The 21,774-nt window shown below is 40.3% G+C and overlaps 1 protein-coding gene across 4 annotated transcripts in view; it reads left to right on the top strand.

Moving 5' to 3' along the window:
* GABRB2 (gamma-aminobutyric acid type A receptor subunit beta2) overlaps window positions 1–21,774 on the top strand; it is a 248,337-nt gene that overhangs the window by 134,132 nt on the left and 92,431 nt on the right. For all 4 annotated transcript variants that reach the window (XM_043520968.1, XM_007071441.4, XM_037907450.2 and 1 more), the window contains one exon: window positions 10,887–10,969. In XM_043520968.1, the coding sequence (XP_043376903.1) occupies window positions 10,887–10,969 (83 nt within the window). The remainder of the gene's footprint in view (window positions 1–10,886; window positions 10,970–21,774) is intronic.

Here is a 21,774-nt window from a genome sequence, read left to right as displayed (position 1 = left end):
AGCACCTAGGAAAATTCAAGTTTAGTCACATGAAATTCTTCCTAGTGATCTCCAAAGTGACATGCCAGAGCTGTAGCTCTGTCATTCTGAAGGACAGTGCAGGATGCTCCATTTCCAGTTCATTCTACTGATTGTTCCTCTCTGCTGAATTTTAGATAGCTAGGTCTTAATTCATCACTTTATATAACGCCATTAATTTCAGTGGAATTACATCAGGGATGAATTTGTCTCTTTATACTCACTAGCACACTATCAGAGAGAACATCTCAAGGGGATCCTCTCCCTTCTCAAGAGAGTGGCGGGGGAGGGGGGAGAAGCTAGTACACCTTGACAGTGCCAAACAGAATCAGGTCTTTAAATATCAATATCTCAAAACTGGCCCCTTGAGTTTGAATTTCTGGGGGCTAGCACTTAAGTGTTTCCACTCATCCAAACAAACGAAAAACATAGAGAGAAACATGTTTCTTTCACTGAGGGTATGTTGGCTGTAAAAGAAATCAGAGAAAATACACAAATAGATTTTCAGATCCATTCTCAACCAGAGGCAGTGTTAGGCAAAGGGTAAATCAGGTGCTGCCTAGAATGCTCATAGAAGTGGGTCACTAGAAATGTGCTGGAACCATTATGGTTACTTGCAGTCCGCTTTTCTGAGATGGCAGAGCTTCTGCTCAAAGTGGTGGCCCTTTCCCCACCCTGTTTTTTCTGCTTTATGCGTAACAGGTTACCCAAAATATTTTACTTCAGGACATCCTTCAAAGCACTACTGCAAAAGCTTCTCCAGTGCTTTAGGGAACTTCAGGGTGCCCATTGCATATAGCTGAGCAGAAATGAAATGCCATTTTGGAGGAAGAAGTGAGACAATGGTAGAGGGCAAATTCTTCATAGCTAAACGTGGACAAACTCCCTTTAATCAATGTGAAGTAAGGAAAGAAATATGTTGGGTTATTCTCCTGTAGTGAAAAATGGAAAAGATGGCAGTGGCACAGGTTGGGCTGAAATCCTGTCTTCAGCTAGGGCTAGTTTTGTTCACAACCCATCTATGTATATACAAATGTCTAACAATATCCGCTACAATAAACAACACACTTACCCTTTTTCTGTTGTGCAGGAGCAATACCTCGGAGGACTGTCTGCCTCTTGTCTTAAACCCTTCACTGTTGCACTGATCAACAGAATTTAAAGCATGATTGAAATTTAGGACAATAAGAGTGCTGTGGTCTTAGAATTTCATGAGGACACCTGCAGAGTGTGTTATTGCCCTATTATAAAGATTCTTGACAGAAGTGCATGGTAATTCGAGATCTATTGTAGAGTCTTTCACTAGCCTTCTTTTTGGGGGGGTGGGAGGGGAGGGAATCTGAGAGTAGCCCGGTTCACAAAAAGTCCATTTAAACCTATTTGTTCAATTGGTTTTCCACAGGGAAAAGTCAATCTTCTCGTTCTGAATCACAAAAGCCAGAATTTTAGGAGCTTTGGGCTTTTATCTTAGGTCTTCTATTAGAATTACTAAATAAGCTGCATTCATAAGGCTAAATGTACCTTTTATTCCCAAGGTTGTTTTGACTTTCACACTAATTTTGAAATTCAGGTGAAGGTTTGATTCTTTATAATATGGAAAATATCATCTTGCCAGATCAAGCCCACACATGTGGCTTTCCCCTTCCGTGGTCAGCAGCCTTCCTGATGCCACTTGCTCAAGGCTCTGCGGAAGAGGCGTCTCACAGGATTGGATTTGAAGAAGGAGAAGGGGTGGGTCAGGAATAGGAACAGGACAGGCCCATCTTCTCTGGGGGCAGGGTTCACATCATCCTTTCCACCACCCGTGCATTATAAGGAAAGGTAACACAGCCCCAACCTGTAATTTGCCACGTAGCCTTATTATTGTAGACGTCTTTAAGGCAAGTACTAGGGACAGCCATGGCCATGGGAGTTCCTGGTAGAACCATAAAGTTGGAGCCTCCCTACTAGGGAACACAGAAGTGGAGGGTGGGAAAGTGGGGAGAGGAGGCTGTCAAGTGGGAAGTACTGCTAGGGCTGCAGAGCATAGAAATTTCTAGGATCCACAGGGTCTTACGGCAACCATTGTGGTTGTGGGCAGGCTCTGTGGCACATTCCCTGGAAGGAGGCTGTCCACCCTCCTCCCAAAAGCAAGTGTTACAATGCACTACTGGGCAGAATTAGGTTGTCTTAGGTGTCTTAACTGTGCACTTCTCGACCTAAACAAGTTGGAATTCCTCATAAAATTCAGAGTTAATGCTGAATTTTATAGGTCTGCAGTGGTTGTTTTGGGGATAAATACTACACTATAATGTTTTTACCCTCAGATTACTATTTGCCCTCTACCTTAACTTGAACTCAGTGTATTTTTTCCTCTGGGAATATACGCGTATGTGCAGAAGCATGCAACATGTAGATAAATAGGCAGGCTGGTAGGCAGGCTGGAATTTTCAAATGAGCTCAAGGGAATTAGGTGCCCAATTTCAATGGAATTTGATACACTAACTCCCTGAGACACCTTTGATGACACAGCTGTCATGTTTGTAGGTTTTTAAATTGTTCTTTATTAAACTTAATGTCATATAAGAAATAAAATATTTTTTTAAAAGTTGAAGTCAGTCTACCTTTTTATGCTCTACAATAGCTTGAAGTTATGACAAAGAAAGTAAAGAATTAAAAAGTCTGTCCGTAGTCTGAGGAAGGGGCTTCATGTGCTCTGAAATCCATACATTTAAACAGTTCATTCCTGGGAGTTTATTAGTAATTTTTTTTTCCGACAGAGGCTAAATAAAGTTCCTTTGTATAAATGACCTGCAGTGCTTTCTCAGCTGCAAGGATTATGAATGGTAACTTGAGCAGTAACAATATAAAACTGCAACAGAAAAGAGCAGAAAGGATGCATTCTTTATTTACTGTTCCCATTACTTTATCAGAATGAAATATACATGAACTCTTTCCAAGTGGAGTAAGGAACAATATTTTGAAAAATGTTTAAGTATTCTTTCAGTTCTCCAATGTTGGTAATAAGGTAAGGGGTCAGTGAACTGCATATTGGCAAAGCCGCCATATTGGTCCTTTACTCTAAGAGTCACTTCATTCAGAGTCACCCTGCTATCATTCTCATGTTATTCTGATGTTCTGCAAGCACTATGTGTATTACATATATTTGGGGGAAGGATGAAGCAAAGTGAATGTTTTGAGACAGATATACATTTCTCAATGATAAAATATTAAAATTTTAAATTGCTCCTCCTATTTATTCTGCACAGTTATCCCATTGTGATTTTGTGGATTTTATCATCTGGAGTAGACTGCAATAATATAAGAGAAGGTCAGAATAGCTACAGACCAAATCCAATGCCAGATATGTTGTAGTGGCAGATTGAATTGTACCACAAGGGCATCCTATTTAGATGGATTTAAACAATGAACATGATGTTGTGGTTCTGTTCCAGGTTTCCAATGTATGTTCAGGATAATGGTCAATACTACCTCTCTAACTTAGTTCTGAACCAGAGCGCTGTTGGCCAGGGGACAGTGGGGAGGAAGGCTAATCCTGATTCTATTCAAATCAGTTGACAAAATTTGCACCAGTGACATTCATTCCTCCACCATGAAACAACATCAGAAATTACCCTATTTATTCCAGTTTTTCATGCTGATGGCACAGCAGGCTAATGATCATTCCATTTTGCAGAACCAAAAAGAGCAGAACTGTCTCTTCGGCAGAGAGTAGCAGAGCTGCTTAATTAGGAGGAAAGCTAATAGACAGCTACTCTCAGGCTATGTCTGTGCTGTCCTGCTGTTTGGACTATGCGGTTGTGAATAGCAGTGTACACCAAAGTGCTCAACTGTAACTCCCCTCAGTGTGAACTAAAATATCACGAGTTTGCATTACTTTATCCTGTTTGAAGAGGACTGTGTTAATGCAAATTAGGATCCTTTTACTTCATACCTGTAGCAGCCACACGAGGGAGTTACAGCACAGCACTTTGGTGTACATTGCTGTTCGTGCTCCCATAGTCCAAACTGTGGTGAAGTGTAGACAAGCACTTATTGTACACTATCCAACATCTAATTCTGTTTTTTTCCCATGAAGCGGTGGACTCCCATTTCCCGTCTAGTTGTCTTAATTTTAAAAAAAAAGACTTGAATAAGGGTTCAATGCTCCTGTTTCCCATTTTTTATCCATACCCCAGTAGAACTGTGACAGTTCCTTTACCCTTCGTATCGCCATTTGGGTGGGGAACTCCATGGTTAGATGAGGTACCTCTTCTTTCCTGAGTTCCTTTCCAAAGTTCAACCAGAGAGATGTCAGCTTGGGGCCTATCAGCTCCTTCAACATTGCTTTTGCCGCTTCGTAAAGAAGCCAGAGACTGTCACACCCCCAGCTTTATCAAACCGAATGAGTCCCCTCGGAGCCCAGTTCCCACATACAAAAATTATACAGGTAGAATCAGACAACATAACATGTCTAAATGTTGTTTGGTGGCCAAAGGGGACTCGACCATTTCCTATGTGACTACATAGGCCAGGATGTCCATGAAACCTCTGTAGCAGTGTTGGGTTGAAATTGGATGAAATTATAAATTCTGTGATAATCTAGGAATGTCATTGCCTCTCTCAGTTTACCATCAATAACTCCAGATGCTAGTTTTCTCTACAAAAATGTATTAAGAAGCTCTCTGTGCAAAAAAGCATTTGCACTCCAAAAATCTTGGTAGTTAGTTACAGAACATTCTGCTTTACCAATATATTATTAGAAATGTCACTATTATAGATTCTCTGCTAAAGCTACCCTCTACCCTGAGACTATAAGGGGGAAGCATTTATGACATTTCTTACTGGAGAGGGAAGGAGAAAACAGAATTCTTTGGGCTTTGCCACTTATAGTTAACTTGTAAAGAGGTATATTTTGATTTAAAGATAGATCAAATATTTCTAACAACCTTGATCATGTCTCTTTAAAGCTGATATTCCTGTGCAGGAGAGAGATTAATCACAATGCAGTTTTGTCTCCAGATTTCCACGTACTTGTAATTGGGTCTTCTGCCTGCTGCTGCCAACATTTCCAACTGTCACACAGCAGGTCTGTTTCCAAGGAGCTGAAGTGAACGCTGAGCATAGCTACAGTACATGGCTTAGATAACTAATTCAGATAGGGGAAGAGCCAGTGACTCTTACTCATCGTGTGCAGAGGAGTCTGATAATGATAGTGATAAAGGGACATAATCAGCTGCAGAACATAATTTACATCAAAGCTTTTGTGAATTGATAGTGGGATTGCTAATTAAGAGCCAGATTCTGCTACTGTCTTCAGTGAGAGTTGTGTGTATGCATCTGAGGGAAGAATTTGGCCTTCTTACTTTCCTCTGGGATAGATTATGCCCTTGGCTTAAATAGGAGCTGGATCAGCCTTCAAGCAAGCATGATAGCTAGGAATGCCTTAGACAGTTCTCCAGAAATACTCATACATTGCCTTACTCAGCTGCTCTGTTCCCTGTGTGTATTCAGTCATATCTACTTACTTAGGAGCCAAAATAAGTTCCCCCTATTTTTTACTTTGATTTGCCCCGCAGAGGCAATACAGCTGTAGGGAAGGGTGTTGGCCTACTTCACACATCAACAGAATTGTTCACCTATCCTCCAGTAAGTACCTTTATTATTGGTGACATCAGAACTATTAAGACCCCAGTTTACATTTCTGATACCAGGTGGAGTTTGCAGTGCTGACAAAACTGAGTAGCTGTGCTTTGTTTGAATGACATTGAGAAACAATAAGTACTGTAACTCTGCCATAACAGCATCCATTAGATATTATTATTTTCTGTATTATTACTAGTTTGTGATGTATGTTAGAATCGAAGAGCCACGTTGCGGCCTTTGCCGCCAACTTGAGTAGGGGGTTGTGTGGGTTTGCAACACCCCATGTGCAACTTGCACAGGGATTGGTCTTCTGGCTGACACAGTTGCTCCTGAAGCAGCTGCTAGAAGAACTACACAGGTTGTTCATCCTTTTGGAAGGGTATGGCCTGTTTCCCCCCGTGTAGCTGTCCTGTACCAAGGGCCAGGAAAAAGAGGGAGTAATCTGTGTCCACTTTTCCTTCCCACCATCTTTGGGAAGCAGTTTGTGCCCTTCCTCAAGCACAGTGGGTTGTAGTTGTGACCGGCCCTTGCATAGATGGTGCAAAGGGGAAGGAGGACCTTCAACACTCATGCTGTACCAGCTGTACACATGCATAATTGCCTTTCTGAGACTATAGCCTGCCTATCTAATATGTCTGTTCTGTATGCATTGCAATATATAATTCATTCCATAACTGTAGTATTATTTGGAACCTAACTGTGCCTGTTTTGAAATGTACAGTTTCCTTTTGAGGTTTTATGTTTCATTATATGTTTTATTGAGTCAATTTAACTTAAACAAAAATAAGTAGAAGAAAGTGATGCCTTCTGATACACTGCAGTGGTTCACATCAGAAACATACACCATGAAGAAGGTTGCTGAAGACTGATTTTCATTGTTAGCAGGCTCATAAAATGGAATATCAAAAGGCTTCTATTTCATTAAAATTAGATCAAAAATCAGAATAGCAGACAGCTTCTGTGTTATTTCCTTTCATACAGTATTTCTTCAAGAACAACGTGCCTCTCATGAGTGTAGTATAGAGTCAGAAAACTGTGGGTATTTTTAAGCTTCCTTTTCAATGGTCATTTCTCAGGGCTCTGCTCTGCAAAGTATTTTTCATGATTTATGCATGTCAGTTGTCATAAATAACTTAGAACTAAATAATCTTTTCAGTGCATTTATGGAAGAGGAATATCATTGTTTTGGGGAAAGGTTGTGTGTCCATTTCAAATGTTCCTTTCTCTTGTCATGACGAGGTATTGGTTTTTCTCTCTAAAAAGGCATAGGGTAGATATCCATGTATCTAGAACATTGAAGAATGTGGTGCAGTCACTATTTGAAGGTGTTAACTTTTATATGCATTACCGGTACTTTAAAATAAGTAACTCTTTTGAAGATGTTAGAGGTGACTAGGTCTTCCCTTATCAGTATTTTCAACCAGAGTAAAAGAATATAAAAGTCAAGATAAAATCATGGGGGAGAGTAGGACAAGAGAAAAGGACAGATAATTTTTTCCATTGATTTTCACTGTGGATAGGAATGAACAAACTATCTGGGTTGAAATAAATCATCCTAAACTGTTTAGGTTTGATTAAGGCCCTACCCTACTCACTACCAACTACTCTTTCTTACTCCCATTTCTGAGGAAGCAAGAGACTTTCTTTGTGTTCATACAGCATTATATGTGGGGCTTTGATCCTGACTGATGCCTCTGGGTGCTCTTGTATTCTAAGTAGTAATTACATACTTACACAAACATACACACTACATTAAAACGGTGTTAAGGTTTCAAAGTCAAGCACTCAAAATGAAGAAATACCAGAATTAAAGTTGCTGGGGATAGCACACCTACAGGTTGATCGGCACATAGGAGTTGTGAGAGGATGACGCATGCTCAGGGCTGACAGAATCTTCAGAAAATTTAGCTGCCAAATGCTAATAAGTCTATACTGAACATGTGTGAACTGATTTTTTTTATCAATAACTTATCTGACCAATGTTGGTCGCTTCCCTGACACAAGAACGAACCTCCTGCCAAATTTCAAATCCCTTCTGTAAAGCCTGAAGGTGCTAGAACTTCTCAGCCAAACAGTTATAGGGTTTGTTTTATATTTTTAACCTGTGCAAAACAACATTTCTGCCCTTGGTCTCATTCTTGGAAACAGCTGAAACATTTCTGCTGAAACTTTCCCCAACGTAACCAGCCTGAGGCAGGCACCCAGAATTGACACTTTTAGCCTGAATGGCAAAGTTAATAGCCACAGGAAATAGTCTTATAATGGAAAGTGTTGGACAATCTTAAATACAGATGGTGCTTCCTGCTCAACCTATAATAATCCTCAATGTCTAGACAGGTATTTTCTTCAGTTGCTTACCCCTTCTACTTCCGGGAGTTCCCCCTTCATGGGAGTCAACAGCTGTCTTCTGTCTCTCTTCTTCTTTCCCCTTCGGGCAGGTGCAGAATAGCTCTTTGGGTGCCCATCCAGAGGTTAAAGAGAGAGTTTAGTATGAAGGTAATTTTCAAAGATGCTGCTTCTTTATTCCTGAATTGTCTGACCAGTGGGCCAGGGGCATGGTCCTGGAGAACGGATGCCCCCCTAGTAATTTTGAAAGGGGCCAGGAGTGCTGGAGAGCTGCTCCAGGTGCCAGAGGCATGGCTAACTCAGGAAGTGTATATTAAGGTGCTCAAGCAGCGTTGAGCTTGAAGTCTGTCTCCCCAGAAGATAGACAATACATAGATGAAAGACCCACCTCCCACACTTTCCGTGTGCACAGATTTGAAGGAGACAGACAGAGGAGATGTGGTGAGTGTTTATAGGATCAGTGTAGAGAAAAGGAAAAGTGTCAGGATTAGAGTGTGAGTAGGAGAGGCAAAGGTAGGCATTATAAAGAGGCTGGTGCAAACCTAAAGTGAGGGGGTCACTGTAGTAATTAGGAGGTGTGTGACAGCACCAGTATGAGGCTGCAGTATCGCAGTGGACCACATCTGGTCCCCTATGGATAGGCAGTCCCAGTACCAAATTATGCAGGAATTCTGGGTCATGGAGAATGTCCCGTCCCACCTGAACTAGGCATTATACATTGCACACATTGTGGAAGGTACTTCAAGAGAGATCAAATGGTGAAAAGGAAGCCTAAAGAAACACAAAACATATCTATTCCATTAAGCTGATGGCTATATGGGATGCAAAGTTGGTGTTTGCTGTTGGGATGAGCATACCATAGCGGCTGCAACCCAGCTATTGGCCCCACAACGTTTATCCAGTTTACAGCCTGGCATAACAGCCTCTGCTTTATGTTGAGTCCTCGCCCAGCAGTTCATGCTTGAAGGGCTCATTCACATGTAATGAGGGTCTCAATTTCAGAGTTTATGTAGTTGAGCTTCCTTTTGCTCCTTTTATCATCTCTGTCGTGCTCAGGCAACTCTATTTCTGGGGCTATGATATCAAAAAGGGTGCTGGGGAGGTGGCCCCAGAGGCTGTATTTGCCCACTCAGAGGATTGCTAAAGCGTCTTGGGTGACATTTGGTTCTCTCCAGGCACTGGTATGGTTCTTGCTTCTACATAAGACATTGGGACTGGGAGTAGGCCATGATGTTTAGAGATGGAAAAATGGGGCCAGCAATGGAGGGGTTTCTTAGGTCTTGAAGAAGAGTCCAACGGGAGGAAGTTTAGGCCTCATGCCCTTTCCTATTCCTTCTCCCTGCGAATATTAAAGCATGTACTGAGGGTCAGTACTGTGTCAGAGAAAAGAAGTTATGTGCATCTCAGGGAAATGTTTATCAATCTGAAAACTAATCCCGTAGGGTTCCCACATCCCAAGTTAGAGGGAGAATAGAACATAGCTGTTTCATATGTAGACTGGAAAATTCCAAAATGTACTATTTTTCAAGTGCAGTGGAGTTCTATAGAACATTGTGTGGTTTGAGGGTGGGGGGAGAAAGACCAAAAATTAATTTTGCCTACACAAGAGAAAGATTTGAGAGGAACACAATTATTAAAATATTGCTGCTGTGCTCTGTGCATTGGTTCACATTCAGCTCAGATCTATTCCTCCCTGAAATCTAGCAGTAAAAGATTTTTTGATGGTACAGATGTTTCTAACAACATCTAAAAGGCACAGTTGACGCATGTTAATGTAATGTCAAGGCACAAATATGTTCTAAATATTTTGTAAAAACAGTCCTGAAAATATTTGTCGTGCTGCTGCTGAGGATGCACCACTAAAATAAGCCTTCAGTTGCACAGTATTATTGAGTGTAAGAGAGAATGGAGAATTGAGTTGTATATGCAATTGTGCAGAATAAGTATTATTTGTTAATTGTCTTTTATGCAAAGCATGTTTTACACACACTCATTTGGCACTATTCAGTGTCACTAAGGAAATTCATAGGATCACCCAGTTGGTGAGCAAAGAGAATTTGTTGAACATCTGTCTGACTCATAGTCCAGCTGGTTACTGTCATCAGGAAAATGAGAAATCAGAGCTGGGAATGAAACCATGGTACCTCTCAAGGCAGCGAATAGCACTCCACTTGAGAGGAGGCAGGGTCCAGTGGTTAGGGTACTAGCCTAAGACTTGGGAGATCTGCATTCAATTCACTGCTCTGCCACAGACTTCCTGTGTGACCTTAGGCAGGTTAGGTACAAGTGAATATACTGGAACAAAAGGTGTGTTCTTAATTTTGGTTAAAATGTCAGTGAAGACACAGCATCTCAGGTTAGCAGCTCATGGAACAGCCTACAGGAGAGAATGGAGTTGAATATGAGCTGCCAACCTGAGTTAAAAGTTGTCACCATGTCTTCACTGCTATTTTAACCCATGTTAGGTAACATGGGGTAGCTAACCTGAGTTAAGAATATACCTTCCCCCCCCCCAGGGTAGATATACCCTTATTCTTTATCTGCCTCAGTTCCCCATCTGTAAAATGGGGATAATAATATTGCCTTATTTCACAGGTGTGTTGTCAGCATAACTAGATTGAAGACTGTGAGGCTTTGAGATACTATGGTGATGGGGGACATATAAATATAATAAACTGTCCACTTGTCCACCAAATTGGCATATCAGTTTGCTTCCATAAACTAGATTAGTAGTACAAAACCCTTACAAAAAGCCAGCACATGCAATATCTTAGTAATAAGCAAAGAGGCAAAATTGCTTATCATGCAGAATCCATTCTCTGTTGTTTCAACTCCATTTAATCACAGATGTGAATCACACACAACAACAATGGCCCTCATATATGCTTCTCTTCTAGAATTACAACAACAGCTGCTTGTATGATGGACCTACGAAGATACCCGCTGGATGAACAAAACTGCACACTGGAGATTGAGAGTTGTAAGTACTTTTGTAAATCCTGCTTACTGTATGGTCAAACTGTTTCAGACGTTTTTATTTCTTTATGGGTACATGTTGCTAACCTAGTTGCCTTTCTGTCTGATGATATTTAGATCCTTATAAACACACACAACACATTTAGCTTTCCAGATGGATTAGTAATTTGTGGCACAAGGATTAGAGGAATTTATTTTGTGTTTTGATGGACAAATTTCAGCTTTAAAAGTCTCACTCAAATGTGTTGTTGTAGTTCATATGAGGAGCAAGAGGATTACTATCATTTCTTTATCCTTCTCTGCTGCTGAACTGTGTTGCTGGTTGTTTTCATTTTTAAACAAGGGCTTAAATTTTTCTTTACAGTTGATTTTTTTTTTTTATCACCGACACTGTAGTTAGACTTTTGGTGCATGTGTAATACCATCTATTATATGTGTTGATTGAATAACTAGTCTCTCTATTAAAGGTCAGGCTTTCCATACAACTAAGACATGTGCTGTGAAATAAAATTTAAAATCTGTTTACACTGAAAGCTCTTTAGAGAATTTTAATATATCAGAGAACAAAACAATGTATGGTCATATGATAAATACAATATCGCAGGCAACAAGTTACTTGACATAGTAATTAAGCATGTGTCAGCAATTCCATGGTAAGCTCTGTTTTTTAGTAGAATAGCAGATCACTCAACTGTGGTACATCATGAAGCTGAAATGTGACATATTTCATTTTCTCTGAATGGAATTTGAGTGATTTGCAAGCAAACAAAAAATAATTTGAATGTTTTTTAATATATGAAATGTTCAGCATTCATTAAAACATTTACACTCTAAAACAGCTTTGATTATATAGGTTTCTATGGTATACATGAACATTAGTTGCCTAGGCTTCAATTCTGCAAAGATTTACACATGTATTTAAATTCACATACTGGTTCCCCTATTCAGGAAAGCACTTCAGAACAGGCTTAACTTTAAGCATGTGTTCAAGTCCCATTCACTTCAATTATATTTAAACATGTGCTTCAATGCTTTCCTGAATAGGGATACTGTCCTGAATTAGACCCTGTGAGTATTCCCATTGAAATCCTTCACAGTGCATAAAGACAGGTTTCAGAGTAGCAGCCGTGTTAGTCTATATTCTCAAAAAGAAAAGGAGTACTAGTGGCACCTTAGAGACTAACCAGTTTATTTGAGCATAAGCTTTCGTGAGCTACAGCTCACTTCATCGGATTACTGATGTTTTAGGTGGTTGGTTGGTTGTTTTTTTTTAAAAAAAAAAGTCCTTATCTTATACTGAAATATTTGAGTAGCAAATATTGTGACTGAGTTTGCTTTTGGAAATATATATATATATATATATATGGTAAAATCCTCCTTCTCTTGAAGTCAGTAGCAGGACTCCCATTGATTTCAATGGGCCAGGATTTCTCCGTTAATTTGTAGTGTTTAAGCATTGCTGAACAAACTATGCTAGTACATTACTTAATAAGAGAGAAAAACAGTGAATCAATTTATCTACTGGTATAACAGCAATGGGTCTGTGGATTTACGCCTGCAGAGAATAATGCTTTAGTGAAAGGCATCTCCCCCACACACTAACACCCCTCTCGAATATTGCTCACTGCTTCAGAAAATGTTCCAGCAGAATCCATTAGAAATATTGCCAGCTCTGAACGTTTATATGGTATCAGCAGGATGTCATGCCTTTCATTTTGTGTAGTTTGCACCAACTGCCTGTGTGTAAGAGGAGCAGTAGCTGTGCTGTGGTAAAGGTCAAGGCTCGTTTATAAAATAAGCTTGATGCCAGTGTGAGCAAAGTGGAAAAGGATAGATATGACACAGAAAAAAAAAATATTGAAACAGAAATGTATGAACAACGGAGAGTAAAAATCAAACATGGAATAACCTAAAAAATGCATTTCTGTGTGTGCCCTTGCTGGAGAGGTGGTAAAATTTATGGTTTAAAGAGAGAACTGAAGACCAAGTGCTCAAGAGTTCCAATCTCAGCTTTGTCATTATCATATGGATCAACTTTCAGCAAGGCACTTACCCTGTCTGCGGCTCAGTGTTCCAAAATGTAAAATTTGAGATGATAAAGCGTGCTACATTTAACCTGCCTTTCAAGATATTATGATTTGAGGGCCATATAGGAAAACAGTCAGAGAGATGTTAATACTTAATATGGAGTTCTGAAGCCCTATATCAATGCTCCACATTGAAATTATTGATAGGTCTGCATGTCCAGGTACAATGCAAATTTGTCCAACCGTTACAACTACTTGAGTCAAATTTTCCAGATTGAAATTTGCTGCAGATCTAAAAAAAAAAATGTATTGTCCTGGGCCAACGGAAGAGTTCGATTTAATTTCCTGCAAACATGGATTAAGAAATTACTGTGATGGAAAGTTTCACTATTAGGTAAAATACGAGGCCATACGGTATCATCAATCAAGAGAAGCAAAAGAAAGCATTTTTACAGTATCAGTTCAAAGGGTAGGATTAATGCCCTGTTATCTGTATACTGTAAGCAGAAAAAACAATTAATTAAAATAGCGCCATAATTTTTGACTGAAATATGGGATATATGCTACTGCCTTATAGATCAGTGGACATACATTGTATTTCTGTGATCATGGCTTGTACAGCTCATCCATAAAGAATTGAAATGTCTTGAAAATCTGCTTTCTATTTCTGTGATGCTTTTGTACTACTACTATCAGGTAGCTCTTTCCTGGGTGGGTAAGTTCAGAGCTTCCCTATCTTCTATCATCTCTTCTTCTTCTTCTTCTTCTCTCTCTCTCTCTCTCTCTCTCTCTCTCTCTCTCTCTCTCTCTGCTGGCAGTCAATAAACAGGTCATTGCTGAGTAGTAAGAATGAGACATTAGAGTAAAGTCAGCTGGTCATCACCTTCCCAGTGGGATAATGGCAACAGAGATAGCTTCCTTTTCAATGAAGTGTTGATGTCAGAGGATAGATCACTCTTCTCTTCTGCCTTCTCCCTCTGCTACTGCTGTATGAACAGCTAAACTCCTTGTGTCATCCTAGATTAGTTGATCCTCCCACCTTCCAGTCATTGGTGTGTTGCAGTTCTAGTGATTGAAAAGAACCAAATGTGTAAGCAAATGAGTCACAAGTCTAGAGGGAGCTTGGAGGCAAACAGATGTTTTAGGAAGTACACGGAACATTGGTTCACCTCATTTAAATACATAAATAAATAAATAGAATACCTTCCTGCACATCTGCTGGACTCTGGATTTCAAGTGATGCCGTCCACACACAAATCTATTCTGAAACAGAGGAGCCTTTCACTGTAAAATCATTCAGATTGATCTGGGATTTGATCATGGGTTTTTCTGAATATATTCAAATGCAGTTACTCCAGTTTCATCTGGTGCGTTTGGACTATTACCCATTTCAATTACACAATGACACCTACAGGCTTTAAAGTTCATTTCAATTCTTGTTCATCTCATTACAAAATAATATGTTCAGTACAGCAGTGTTAGCATTCTTGCAATCACATCATGCAGGTAACCATTATCTGTACTGAAATATCATAGTGAATCTGTCCACCTTATTATAGTACTGTATCTCTGTCCATTTCTGTGTTCTTATCCAACAAAAAGCAAGTAATTGCTCCATAAGTGCACATAGAGACCACCTTTGAAAATGTCTCCCATAAGGTTTTAAATATTTAGCCCAGTTGCTGCTGAAGTATAAAACAAACAGAAAGAAAATTTCTGTACAATCTCTCTTTATAGGCTTATGATGAGGATGTCACATATGCTACAAAATTTTGAGGAAATGGCAGCTCAGAAATACAAACTGATAAAAATAGATATTTTCCATATATAATTCAAAGTTTATGTGTTTCTTGTCATTTAAACGTACAGATTGCTTAGAAAGAGAAAAATACTTCAGAATTTTCAAATATTGTTTGCTTTTTGCTTATTCTTGCCCTTTTTTTTGTCTTGGCTGTAAGGATATTCTCCACAGTGAGCGGTGTAGGGGTACGTTTTAAATGAGCTCTGAGGGAATTTCTCTGTGTAACTCCCATTGATGGGAAGTGTTGTCAAGTGTCAATGCAAGAGATTAAAATTTAAGATCTTGGATTCTTTTCCACTGACTTACGGCATGAGCTTTGGTAGTTCACTTAACCTTTCTGTGCTATAGTTTGCTCACTTGTATTGTAAATATTTCTACTTCCGAAAGATGTTTTATGGCACAATCCTCGGACATCTCTTATGCATGTGCATTAAGGAATAGCAGAAAATACAGGTAGCTTTTCACTCTCACCGGCCCTTAGTGTACCCAATTAATAGCAGGAAAAGCTACTGACCTAAATTCTCCTTTGAGTGCTGGGCAAAAAGCCTGGCTGATGTGCTCACCAATACTCTGTGGTCCAAAGAAAACTCAGTCAGCTGTGCTAAGGCCTTGCCAGAACCCCACATACACCTAAATACATACTGCCAGCGCCATTGGCGGCATGTGTATAGGGGAAGCCCATACTGCTCCTATTTGGAGCAGCAGTAAGAATAGCTACAGAATGCATTTTGTCCAGACCTCACTGAAACAACCTGTCTGTGTGGAGTCAGGATTAGAGCTATGAAAATACTGGATTTTTCAGTTCAGTTCTGAAAAATCAGAAAACAAATTGTTTTGGGTCAAACCAAAAATGAAAATTTTCAGAATTATTGGCACATTGAAAAGTTAAAACGACAACAACAAAAATCCTTTATTTTAAATAGAATGAGCGTTTGAAATTTTTTTAAAAATAAAATTAGAGTAATGTTTGAAACAAGTCATTCAAAATGTTGCATTTTGAAAATATTGAAATGTTTCAGTTATTTTTCAATTTTGTTCAAGGTTTTTCTGACCAGAACAATTCAGGAAAATTGGCACAAATTCATGAAATGTTTTGGTATCACCAAATCTGCAGTTTTTGCCAAATAAAGTTTTAAGTCAAAAAATTTTGTTTAGCTCTAGTAAGGAATATTCAGAAACTGCCTGCTCTGCATTAAACCAGTGTTCTTTCCCCTGTTCCCAACCTATTCCATGCTACCGAGATGTGAGTTTCCCCCTGAATATTTGAAGAGTGAATATTTGAGATCTTGAAAGGAGATTGCCAAAACCACAGAGGAAAACATGGTCTCTGCCCTGAGGAACTCAGTGTAAATAGACATTTTTAACATAGAAATGATGCACGGATACAAAGGTGGAATGCATTGCATTTACTTTTTAAATGGTACTTTTCTTCCGAAACAAATCAAAGTTCTGTACAAATTGTATGTACGTGGGTGGACTGCGGCCATTTTTTCAGGGAAAGTGAGACAACCAAAAGGACAGCTTATGCACAGAGCACTGCAACAGGAGGAAAAGGGAGTATTTGGTGAAAAACTGCAAGACAAACACCTGTTCTTGAAACATCCCGTATAGTGTTTAGTGGTTATGCAAAACAGAGAGAACCTTAATTGTAAAGCTTTTTTTAGTTTACTGTGTTTGGGCTTTCAGAAAACAATGTGGACTTCAGTTTATCTTCCCTGGAAGGATGAAAAGCTGAATTGAATCCCCCAGTTTGAACATGTGGTTCCGAGCGTTCTGAGTATTTGTAGCCTGATATTTAGACAGCTCTATGCTCTGTCTAAGATGAGGAATTACCTGCTGATAAGAGCACTGGCAGTAATACCGTATCACAGTTACAGTGGATTTTCTCTCGTAAAAGGCCTGACATTCATATCAAACACCTTGTGAACTGGTCATCTCTTTGAGCTATGTAGGTGAGTTATCAGACACGGGATATTGACGTGCTGAAAAGTGTCTGAGATGTGCATGGCATCTGATATGAAACAGTTGCTTCTTTATGGCCCTCTGCAGAATGTAAATATTTTTTTCTAAAATGTAGAGAAAATCTGGGTTGTAATTCAAACCTTTTAAACCCCTTCCTGAGTCAGTGTGTGATGCAGCCAGCATTTCTGGTATGAGCTAAATTTATCAGCAGTGTATTGCTCTTCCATGGTCTCCTATATCAATTTGGGCACAAAAGCAATTGCTGAGTCAATGTAAACAGAAGTCTGCTTACCTACAATTTTCACTTTGTGCCTGGTGCTTCTGAGAATGCCAAAGCTGGTCATTAGTAAATGTAAAATCTCAGTTGAGTCCACAGCAGTCGCTCCAAGGGGCATAAAAAATATACCCAATGGTGACACATACCATCTTCCCTTCTAGCAATGCAAGACGTGTTACATAATACACTGTGGTTTATGGTAAAAACAAGCCATTGTGTTCAAATGGCAACAACAGTAACTGGGAAAAACAGCTTCCTAATCACTGAATTAAAGCATCAGTGACGTCTTATTTTGCTTTAATGATGCAGTTATGTCACACACTGTATAATACAGTATAGAGACATAAACGAACATAAAAAGTAATATTAAATGCATTATTTATCTGTATATATCTCTGATATATATAAACACACATGGAGATGTGACATCCATGTGATCAATTTCAGACCATGTGTTCAATGAATTTTTCACATGCTTTGGACAACCATCGTGCATCTCTGACCGCCTGTCCTACATATTCATCTCCTCTGAGACTTATTCTAACATTCCAAAGCAGCTTCAAGCTGCCTAAAAATCGCTTCTTTCTCTCCCCCCATTATGGAATTTCCACTGAAAAATATACCCAACTAAGGCAGAATCATCATTCAGCCCTGGGCCCATGACTGATTTTTATTTACGTTTCACAAGCTTTCGAGTTGGCTACCTTGCAGTACTACAGGGCTATAAACAGGGAGCTTCTTGTGAAAGGGAGCTTTCAGACGTTTCCAATGAGCCATAGAAGCACTTAGTTCTGATCTTGGAAGGTCTTAAAGTAAGAGTTTAAAAGTATGACACACAGGTAACTGTAGAAGTCTGTGTCTGTCTCTCTGAGTTCTTTACCTTGGCTTCATGGTAACTAAGGCATATGACTTTACAGATAGAGGAATGTGAAAAATAATACCTTTTTAAAACTATCTAAAACTTTCCTAAGGTAGTTTATTTCCCCTTGTAAAATATTTGGCATATACGGAATACATACAAGTATGGTGTCGTGTGCAGGTTTTAGCAACACTTCTTTGAATGACCTGAATAACTCACTTGTGCCATTTGTGATTGATGCAGTTGTCCCAGATTCCGTCAAGAAACTTTTTATGACACTTCAGACCAACATGTAACATCCATCATGCATATCTGCACTCACATGTGTGCGTACTTACACACACATCTAACTGCTACAACATTTTTTTTTTGTGGTAGAATGAATTGTTCTCCTAGCCAGTGGGTTTAGGTGCACAGTCCACTCAAAGCTTTCAGACTTCCTGCCTTAAACCCAGTAGATGTCTTCATTTCATGCTGAGCTGAGTACATCCATTAGGCACACCTTGAGGAACAAACTTGAATGATACATTAAAATCTGTGCATCAGAGACAAGTTATTTTGATGGGAGCATGATTCATCTGAAACAAAGCATCCTACTCAGAGCTAGGACACTGTTTAATAAATTCAGTCTGGTTGTGTTTTATTTATTTTCCTATTGATGGGGGAATGATATGGGTTGAGTTAAACCAGAGGCTGTAATTTCATCAGAGTGAAAGAAGGAGTATAAAAGAAAGAGAGGCTACTGCTGGCCTATACTGCTCAGAGGAAAAGCTGGTGACAGAACAGTCCGTCCTCCTTTTGTGGTTGACCAGTATATCTGTGATCATGGCCCAATGTAGATCTCTCTCTCTCTCTCTCTCTCTCTCTCTCTCTCTCTCTCTCTCACACACACACACACACACACACACACACACACACACACACACACACACACACACACACACACACACACACCTGGGGTGTATCCTCATGGCTGAGTTTGGGGATCATTTCTCATCCAGTCTGACATCCCCCTTTCTTAGTTGCCCTGGATTCTACAAATTTGAGGAGGGTATGCAGGCAATGTCCCCGGGCCTGTCTGGGGACCCAAGCAGGCAGCCAGAGTCATCCATTATAGAGGTAGGAGAGTTAAGGGGAGCTGCATGCTGTGCAAGGCACGGTGGCATACCCCTCCCCATGCAATATCATGCTCAAGGCCCATGTCCATGCAACCCATTGGGTTACAACGACCTCACACTGGACCCTTTTTTAACCCACCAACTGCAATGGAACCTGCCAATGTTGTGACAAATGTAATGTTAATCCCTAAACCAGACCTCTAGGATGCTGGATGGAAGGTGAAAAAACCCGCACAAGGTTTGCCAATTTTGCCATATGGGAAAATATACCTTTCAGACCTCAAATAAAATTTGGTGATAAGCATAAACCCTGTCAATCCTAAGAAAAAAGCAAAAGTGACTACAGATTAGCAGTGGGCAGAAACAACCCTTCCTTCCTCCCCCTGCCTCTCCAGCTAGGAGCCCATCAGTCTCCTTAGATTCCGGTTATCCTGTGGAAGCAGGAACAGGTGGGAAAAGCTTAGAGCACAGATTGTTAGAGGCCAGGGAAGGGAGACAAGTGGGAGCCCAAGTTACTCTGTCCCCTCATCTCCCACACAAGTAGGAAGGCAGTGGGTGGCATATATGTCCCCATCGATCCCACGCCCACCAATTACGTACCATGGGTTAACGGAGAAGCATTTTAGTTTAATATAGTAAGGTGTTCTTATTTGGGGATATAATGTTTTTTAAATGTCTGAGTATGGTCACAGAGGGGGAGAGAAAGATTAGGGGAAGTAAGAACTACAGATGATCATGTACATGCTTTCTGATGGGTGTTCTCATGGAATGTAACCCTTAACTGAGTGGAAGAAATTTTTTATCAAAAGCTGAGGGTAGTTTGTTTCTTTCCATACCCACAAGATTACATGCAGTTCCATCTCATTCAAAGGTTTAATGCAACATTTCTTCTGTTTATAACTTCTGCAGACTCTAGGATCTAAAGGGAAAAGGTGTGAGGAGAGAAGATAATTTTCCTCTAGAAAACTGGGATTGAAATAGATCTTTGTGCTCAAATTATAATAGATCCCCTGGTTATCTTTCTATGAAGTTACTATATGATCTTTTGAAGGTAAGTCAGAAAGAGTGACAGCAGAAGAGAGAGGGGAGAGACTTTTAAAGATTCTTCTGGAAAGTGGAATATCCCAAGATCAGACCTTTTTTGTTTGTCCTTTTCTTGGTTGGCAATAAAATGGGTTTAGGAAGCTAATAATAATAAATATTAGAAATGTAGGGATGGATGGGTCTTCAAGAAGTTATCAAGTTAAGCCCCCTGTGCTGAGGCAGGACCAAGTAAGCCTAGAACATCTCTTACCTCTTTGAAAACTCCCAACAATGGGGATTCCACAGAGCATGGCTTTGGCTTCCTCAGCCATGAGATGCTGTTCCAGGAAGAAGATCTGTTGGGAAGAGACATGATTCACCTGACCAAGCAGGGGAACAGCATCTCATGGTCAAAGAAGCGGAAGCCCTCACGTCAACACCATCTGTGCAGTCATGGATTCACATCTAGGATGCACATCCCTGCTTGGGCCCTTACCTTCAACTGGGAAGATGGATGATAACACCACCTGCAACCCATACTCCTTCACCCTCACTTACAGAGCCCTGAAGTCACCATTGATCTCCTAAGGGTCATACTTGGAAGTGTCATTAGTGCCCACATGGATGAGCAGCATGTGGTAGTGATCAGAAAGTTGATGAGCCTCGGCCTCTTTCCATAACATGTTGAATGCGGGCTCCAGGCAAGCAGCACACCTCCCAGGTCATAGTGTCAGGTTGTCAGGTGGAAGCCTCTGTCGGGAGGCCCCAACCACCAGCACCCTATACCTTCTCCTTTTTGGTGCAGTGGCCATGAGCTTCCCAGCACTGGGGGCAGGTGGCTGTTCCTCCACAGCCATTGTTCTCACTTCCTGTTGCCAGAATATACTGGCTGTTCACCTCAATGAACGGGGGACCTGGGTGAGGGATGCAATACTGTCCACTGCCTGAAGTGGACGGCTGTCAGTCTCCACCCTGTAGAGCAGCTGGTTCTCCTCCCTCCTGTTGTGGTGCTGTAGCTATCTGTGATTGGCTAGCATCCTCCATCCCCAATGTTTCCACATGCATCCTGTCAATTAATTCCTCTCCTTTAATATCTGTTTTATTCGAGAGGTCAGTTATACTTTTTCTAAGTGGAATAACATACTCAAGGGAGTATGGTTGTTATGAAATAGTTACACTTCTCAGATAATGAAGGTAGGTACTTGACCTCATGTCTCATGCTTTACAGTGCACATGTGACACTGAGACATGTTTCATCTCACAATAAACACATACCCATCACTTACTGCTTACTTAGGATAGCTCTTATACACTGTGCAAAATAATTGAAATACGTTTCAGATGTTTTCCTTGGTGTAAGATACTAACTACTTGTCATTTTATTGTCCTAAACTACTTTGCTCTGCAAAAATAAGCATACCTCTACATTTTAGAGGAAATAAATGCGGTGCATTAATTCATCATTGTTGTGTGGAACATGGGAGACCAAAATATATCCGTTTGTTTCGCTTTCTAACCATTGCTTGAACATATCAGACGGATCAAAGAATCCGGAGCTTATCTTATTAATGTTGTAGGTGACTTCCAGTATTATTGATACCCTTAGATCAGTGGTTCTCAAACTGTGGGTCAGGACCTCAAAGTGAGTCGTAACCCCCTTTTAATGGGGTCACCAGGGCTGTCGTTAGACTTGCTGAGGCTTGGGGCTGAAGCCGACGCCTGAGCCCCATCGCCTAGGGCTG

The sequence above is a fragment of the Chelonia mydas genome, chromosome 8, assembly GCF_015237465.2.
Source record: "Chelonia mydas isolate rCheMyd1 chromosome 8, rCheMyd1.pri.v2, whole genome shotgun sequence".
NCBI classification, from domain to species: domain Eukaryota; kingdom Metazoa; phylum Chordata; order Testudines; family Cheloniidae; genus Chelonia; species Chelonia mydas.
This window is presented reverse-complemented; position numbering and strand designations above follow the sequence as displayed.